At 35.1% G+C, this 8,012-nt stretch overlaps 1 protein-coding gene across 2 annotated transcripts; it reads left to right on the top strand.

The window, feature by feature from the left end:
* The first annotated feature begins 368 nt into the window (after positions 1-368).
* Positions 369-7,650, top strand: LOC132299997 (small ribosomal subunit protein uS11m-like). 2 transcript variants are annotated; one of them, XM_059796932.1, is made up of 2 exons: positions 369-849; positions 5,606-7,650. In XM_059796932.1, exons 1-2 carry the CDS (start codon positions 666-668, stop codon positions 6,259-6,261), a joined length of 840 nt encoding a protein of 279 aa, XP_059652915.1. In that variant the 5' UTR covers positions 369-665; the 3' UTR covers positions 6,262-7,650. The 2 variants fall into 2 exon arrangements, with proteins under 2 accessions (XP_059652915.1, XP_059652907.1); XM_059796924.1 differs by having other exon boundaries at positions 370-849; positions 5,597-7,650.
* Positions 7,651-8,012: the final 362 nt, after the last annotated feature.

Below are 8,012 nucleotides of genomic sequence, written 5' to 3' on the forward strand. Positions count from 1 at the left end.
CCATTGGTTTTTTTATAAATAATTTGAATTAATTTAACGTTTCGGGAATATTTTTGAAACGGGTCGTTATCTTAGAGAGCCCGATTTCAAATTTTTGCACTCACTTACTTTTAATCTAAGTTGTCAGGGAAAAATAAATAAACAAAATATAATTTAGATTTTCAAATCAAAATTTCAGTCCAAATTGAAAATTCGGGTTCGAAAAGAGTTAAAGCAACATAAGTTACGTTTTTGAATGGCTAAAGAAAAAAGAAAAAAATGGTTTTGAACCTCCAACCCGCCCGAATCGCAGCCCACCCATAGAACAAACCCAATTTCTACTCGACTTCAAGCCCTACTGTTTCGTTTATATTCCCGTCTCTCTCTCACTGTGCAATCTGCATTCCAAAGTATATTACACACACACATATATAAAGGCATATAGAGAAAGGAAGGGATTGAGAAAGAGGATTGAGCAAAACCCTAGCTTCTTCCTCCTCCCACTAGATTACTCAGAGAGCAATATCTTCGATAACAACGGCAGAGAGCTTCCCTCAGCAGCTCACTCTTTAGAGAGAGAAAGTGAAGTGGAGAACGTGTGTCAGGAATTAGAGAGAGAGAGTTTCATCCTGCTGCTTCAGAAGCAAAAATCCAAAAACCACCAAAACCCTAATCTAAGAAGACCCATGATCGCCCAACGATCCATCTTTCGATCCTCTGGCCAGGCCAGTCTTTTCAATCAAGCTCTTCGGATCTTCGATCCCATTTCTGATCGCCCCTTCAATGCGCTCTTGTGTGCGTCCAATAACTCTCATCATCTCTCAGCGAAGTCTCTCCCTCACAGCTCACAACACTCCGATGCTTTCCCAGGCAAGTTACTGTTTCGTTTAACTTATATATATATATGTATGTATATCCTGTTTTGGGTTTCGTTCCGTTTGTTTCGATAGAGAAATGTTGCTGGAAAATTTTCTTGAGAGTGAGTTGTATATTTGCTTATGCTCTATTTGGTTAATTTTGAAGGATCTAAATGGTTTCTTACTGCCGAAATGAATGAGATTCTCAAGAAACCCTAGATAGGTAATTGGTGAATATATTATATGTCCATTTCATTTTCAAATTTGAACGATTGAAGGATTTAATTTGTAAATTTTTAAGGGAATTTTTTCAGCATGCCCAACCTTCTAGTACTGCTAAATTTTGATTCATATTTAGCAATCTAGATTTTCACTTTTTCCTGTACCTTAACAGAAAAAGAATTATACTTTCAGTCCAATTAGTTGGGATAAAGCACTAGCTTCATTGATTTTTCTGGACAAAATAGAAAAGGAAGATGCTTATCAAAATTTGAGTAATTTTATGTACAATTATATTATCCTGATTTAGTCCCAATTGATATCTTCACATTTTTGTCTGAATAAACCTGAAACAAATTCCTGATTTTCCTCTCTTTCCCCAAATTTCCAATACAAAAGCTGAATTAATAGTTAGTGCACATTTCTCAACAGATTATTTCCTAGGCTCCCTTTTGGCACCTTTCAAGCCCTGCCATATACCCTCTGTAACGACCCATAAATTTCAACTCCAAAAGATTACGTCAAAAAAGTTCCTTATGTACATCAAAAAATTTCCACGATGCCCCGGAAATTTCAACCACTCCAATTATATTGATAATCTCAATTACATCATAAATCTCATTGTCTACATGGTAATCAAGTTTAACAAAACTACTACATCAACATGCTAGCGACACCAATATACGTCCAAGCAAACTTCGATGAGATACTTCAAGGCTGCGGTTGAGGCATATCTTCTATAGAAAGTCAATTTCCTGAAATGTTTATGACAACGGGGTGAGCGTATATTGCTCAGTAGATGGTGACCAACCAACACCTCCTAAAGCCATACAAGTTATGCTCAAGTAAACACAGAAACAAATGATACACGCTAGACAAATTAATCATGCTCCAAGTTACCATAACCCTATAGATACATGCTTCAACAAGTTTTTAAATAACAACATTTATTGAAACACGCTAACACGGCTAAGAGATCGTGCTTGGAATTTAGATTTGTAGGTTTTCACGTTTGATTATACTAGTTAAGAAAATTTTAAGTAGTTGGCATATACTATCGCATTCAAATTAAACATAGAAAGATCCAAGGAAAAACACCATTCAGTGATATTCTAGACTGCATGCTTATGCATCATGGCCCCACACACAACTCACACTAACCCACTCCCACACAAACAACCGAAAACGTGCTACGTAGCCGGACCTTGGTACCTCTGCAGTCCCTAGGGAGAATTTGTTAATCGTCCCTGGCAAAGGGTAACTCCCAACTACTATTTGGGGCCCGAACCGAATATTTATTTTTACTTTTTTTAAAATGGTGAGTTTATAAAAGAATGAAAATGCTTTGACGCAAAATATGATATCCTATGAATTCGATTTCTGTTGGGGCTAAAATTTTTATATATTTGGCTCCATATGTAAATGAACGATTCTAAAAATTTTCTTGTAAATATCTTGACTATTTTATTTTTAAAAAATAAAATAAGATTGTTAGAGTAGATTTTTAGATTACCTATTTTTCTCTGGTTATGAAGGTTTATTATACAAATCATATATTTTTGGAATCCTTATTTCATAAGCTTTCCGTGCATATATTATTTATAATTTTTAAATGTACGGTTTGTGAGATGCCATTCCCGTACGTCAATGGACATGTATGTCCTTGTAATCAATTAATTAAGACTATGAATAGTTTACGATTTGCTGAATGGGATTGGATGTCCGGTGGTTGAGTTCATGACAGCAACCGGCGGCCATTTGGTGCCTTTTTATTTGCTGTATGGGATTGGATGCAGTGTGAACTAAACGAGCCCGACTTTTATAATCCCCACATATGGTTTTGTTTTTTCCAATAATTGAAGGTGACGTTAATCTACTGGAAATTTATTCCAAGTCTTTGAAGAATGAATCTATTATTTTAGAAGTATCTGTTAGAGAGTCACATCTTTCTCGGTCTTTTGATTTTGAGTTAAAACGGATTAGGTGGAAGCCTCTTATAAAACTATAAACTTAAAGAAATGTTAATCATACTTTTCTCGACCTTTTGACTAACCTTTAAGATCAAGTGTAGAATTTCAGTTTTTCAGTATTTATTTATTAATATAAAAAAAGAGTTTTTATAAACAAATAATTACGTAAAAATTATTTAAAGAGTTTAATTCAAATTACAAATTATAAATTACTCACGGGTACCTCCCGTGTCCCTATTAACTAGCTAGCACCACCGGCAAAGGGTTAACTCCCAACTACTATTTGTTTGACATCCAAATTGGGCAAACTAAATTTATTTTGAAGGTAGACATATGGGAGTATAAAACTAGTAAGTTTTTCCATGATCCGGTATCAATGTGTTAGTCTAATAAATTATCCAAAATCTATTTTCCAGCAGCAATAAAAAGACAAACAGCAGGAAATGTCGGATTTTTTAAAAAAATAATTACATTGCCAAAAATCATTAAATTTTTACGAGGAGTAGAAAACTCACATTAGAAGTTACTGTAAAAATTTTGTTGTATTTGGAGGCTTGGAGCAACACAACCTCTAAAAATAAAATTCGTAAACTTTCTCAAAATTCAGTTTTCAAACTGGGATAACTGTATAGCAGCTATTCCCGAATTTTTATAGAAATAACTACCAGTGCAAAAATTGTAAATTTTTTTTGAGAGGTACTAGACAGGTATAAGAACCTGTGCTAAAATTTTCGTAGCAATTGGAGCAATACAACTCCTTATAAAATTCATTTAAACAGTCCATTTACCTTATTTACACATGCTACAGCTGTCTTAAAATCAACAAAAACAGTCCTTTAACAATAAACAATATAGTCCCTTAAATCAACCAAACAACCCTTTAGATAAGCCAAAACAGCCCTTTTAAAATTCAGTTAAACAGCCCCTTAAAATCAACCAAACAATCCCTTAAAATAAGCCAAACAGCCCCTTTAAAATTTCATTCAAACAACCCCATTTACTACATTCATACTTGTTATGGTTCAATTTCAACTTTAAGAACACTTAATCCATTATTCATAATCTTTTTCTGAAGTTTTAGCTAAGGCATCGTCATATATAAGCATAATTACATGCAATTGAAACAAAATTGACTTACACAAGCATGCTTAATTCAAAGAATTCACATAAATTACTTATATAGCAAGAGAAAATGCTAGTTAAACACCCCTACCTCATTTAGAAGAAAAGCCCTAATTTCAGCCCAAGGATGAGTGTGCACCAAACTAAAAATAAATACCACCAGAGGATAGATCTTGAGAAGCTATCCAACTTTTCCAATTATTACTTCCCCAAAATCTAAGGACAACTAGATCAAATCCTTGTTTTAAGCTTCCAAAATGAGGTGAAAAGGAAAAAGAGAAGAAATAGAAGAAACTAGAGAGACTCTCACGGCTGGAAATGGGAGGAAAATGTCCTCCAGAATATCTAATCTCCTCTTTTATACTACTAGTGCAATGGTGGGGCCTAAGTGCTAAAAATTTGTCCAAATTCCTTCTTTACCCTTGACATTACTAACACAATCACATGGACATACATACCACCCTTAGTCATACAAGGAAATTAAACATACCAATATAAAAAATAAAAAAAAAGGTGATGAAATAAACTCGGGGAAATTCACGAGTACGAAAACCCGACCCCCGACCCCGTACCTACACAGGACCTCCCGAGCCCGAAAATCCAAAATAAGTAGAAAGGTCCAAAATAAATTTCTAAGAGTTTTAAACTCGAACAATTGGTCAAAATAAATCTCGGGAACCCATGGCACGTTTCCCTACACATCGAAAACCCGATTACCCAAAAATTTTTAAAAAAAATTAAAAATAACAGAAAAATGAAAAATGGGACTGAGCCTCACACCCTCTTTCTTCTGGTAAATCAATTTTTTGTGTGTGATTGCGAACTTTCAATCTGCCAACCCCAACGATGATCAAAATAGAGGCGGCTTTGTTGTTGGTATGTGATCAACATTTAGGGAGTTAATTGTCATTTATTAGATACCCCACCATAACTTAATACTCTGCCACAGTTTGCTAACTTCATACGATTAATGTCTTTATATATCTAAGCAAGTATATATTTCAAATAAAATGTCTTATATATCTATGTATATCAGGTGGTTGGATTTCATTTCCAATATATGGTTAAATTGGGCTCTTAAATGAGATGACAAATCAACCCAAGAATTGCCCCTATTGGCTCCACCATAGTAAATGTTTTCCATGTCAATTTAGTTCACTAATGAAAATAATTGATTGTTGGGTGTAATATAATGTGTGTTTTCCTGAATGAAAGGGATTAGTGGGAATCTTCCATTAACATTGTCTTATGGGCAGTAATGTAGAGGATGAGAAAAGGTTGTGCATGTGTGTGCATGTGTGAGAAACAGTTTTGAAGCTAATAGGTTTATTGAGAAACCTTACGTAAACAAATGGTGAAAAAAAAGTGGATAACTACCAAATTATATAATGTGTCTGCTTAACTGTAGTATTATCATTGTTATTTATAGAATATGCCTGGCATTTGCAGGTTGTGTAGAGAAATTGAAAGGTGGCTCTCGTCATCATGCTTCTGATGTGGTGGGAGGAGATTCAAAAGCTGGATCCCATTTTTTGGGAGATTTTGGTATGAAGTTGGGTTTTATGAAAGCAAAGGAGAATGTCTTTCCACCATCTGCTGTGAGTTTTAGAAGTTTTATACATTCTGAGAGTCGGAAGGAAGTTGAGATGGGCAAGAATACTAGATCCATGGACTTCGTGAGAGGAATTATAGATGAAGATGCGAAGGACGGCACTGGGGATCCTCGAAATCATGCTGATCAAAATGCAGACATTGTCCATATCAAGATATTGCGCAACAATACCTTTGTTACTCTGACTGATTCTAAGGGTAACACAAAGGCCAAGTCTACTGTAGGATTATTGGAACAGAAAGAAGGTACTAAATCATCGGGTCGATTTTCTGGTGAGGCAACTGCAGAACAGGTTGGACGAATCGCAAGGAGTATGGGAGTAAAGTCGGTTGTTGTAAAAGTGAGTGGGTTTACTTATTTTAAGAAGAAAAAGCAAGCAATCTTGAGCTTCCGGGAGGGCTATACCTATGGTCGAGGAGATCAGAATCCAATCGTATACATTGAGGACACAACGCGAATTCCCCATAATGGATGCCGAAAACCAAAGAAACGTCGTGTATAAATGGTAGTGAGCTGGAGCTTCACATGCATGGTAGCAGGTCACATGCATGGATTATCTTGAAATTGGGATGAGGCAATAGTTCGGTAAAGATTCTAAACTCATGGGTCACATAAATTCCTATTGCTTGATACCTTCGAGCTTGGCTTTCAGAAATGGAAGTTCTAATATACTACATCCCAAACAGAGACTAAAACCCTAAAAGTGCCCCGAACGGGGCCCGATCGATTTTATCCAAAATTATTGAGGAAGTATAGAATCGGAAGTAGCATCATAAAATCGAATAGTTAGGATAGGCAATGGAGGTGGATTTGGACTCAACAATCTTCGCCTTGGTTGAGTACTACTAATGCCAATTAATTACTAAAGGAATTCACTAACCATGGTACGTTTAACCTCCTTGTGGCTTTTGTCTATGTTTCTGAATTAAGAAATTTGTATGCATTTATTCTTATGAGACATCAGTTTTTCAGTGTTATACAGACTTGTCTCTACTGTTTATCAAATTTTATTATGTAGTTGCATCTATCCAGTGCTAATAGCTTATCACACACACACACACATTTACTAGGAAATGGACTTGTTTTGATTACAGTTCATGGAAGAATTGATGAAGATAGCTACTAAATGTACTACTGATACTTGGTAGTGGATGGGTTTTCTTGATAGATTTTTCTGTTTGTGTTTCAACTGTCGTTTCTAATTACAGATAGAAATTGTATTGGTCTGACTTGGGATTTAGATGAAGCTCCAAATTATGTAGCATGTGAAAATTTTCTCAATTACCCTCAAATTAATTCATCTTCTTATTTTATTGTCATCCGTAATATTTTTTCTAAGCTATACATTACCATGGATCAAGTTTGTGGAAATGGTGTCTTCATGCTTAAGTTGTTCTGCATATATGACGATACCGCGCGATCATGAGTTTCTTGTCGATTTACAGATTGTCAAGAGTGTAGTTAATAGAAGCCTCATCCACGTTCAATCACTTGAATATAGAAACAACATTTCTTTATCAAAAAGTATACTAAATCTTTATCTGGCGGGAACCCAGCTCCTCTGTTTGCAGATATGTTGAATTTCCAGTTTGATGAGTGCGTCCAACTCAATTGTCTACATTAAAGGGGTGGTGAAGAAGGTAACATGGTAGACACTTGAGGTTCTATTTATAATATATTATTATAATATAAATGCATTACTGAGTTTAAGTCAAAGTTACTTTTCGGTCATCGGCTAATTGGGTTTAGGGGGTTAAAACTGAGAAATGTTAAACGGCGATGTCAGTATAATGACCCAAATTCTAATCCTAGTACGTGAGATAAATTTCGTTTGGTTAGAAGAAATTAATGATGGAAATAAAAAGTTAAAAAAAAAAAAAAAAAAAAGAAAGAGAGAGAAAGAAGAAGAAGGTGGAAGTTAATTGAAGAAAAATTTCATAGTATAATTGGGTTTAGGGGGTTAAAAGTAAGAAATGTTAAACGGTCTATTTCTGCGTAATTTGTCCTAACTTCAAGAGACATCAGTATAATGACCCAAATTCTAATCCTAGTACGTGAGATAATTTCTCATTTGGTTAAAAAAAAAAAAGTGAAGTGAATTAAAGAAAAAAAAGGTGAAGCTTGTGACGGCGGTGTTGCTGATTCCTCCAATCTGGAGTTTAACAGTCTATATTCTAGTTGCACTATTGGGAGCCATCTGAATAATTCCTTCATGGAAACCCCGGCTCCTTTATGAATTTCGTATGATCGTGC

This window comes from Cornus florida, unplaced genomic scaffold (assembly GCF_030987335.1).
Source record: "Cornus florida cultivar Cherokee Brave unplaced genomic scaffold, ASM3098733v1 CherokeeBrave_3.0.0_Hap2_Chr01, whole genome shotgun sequence".
Classification (NCBI taxonomy): domain Eukaryota; kingdom Viridiplantae; phylum Streptophyta; class Magnoliopsida; order Cornales; family Cornaceae; genus Cornus; species Cornus florida.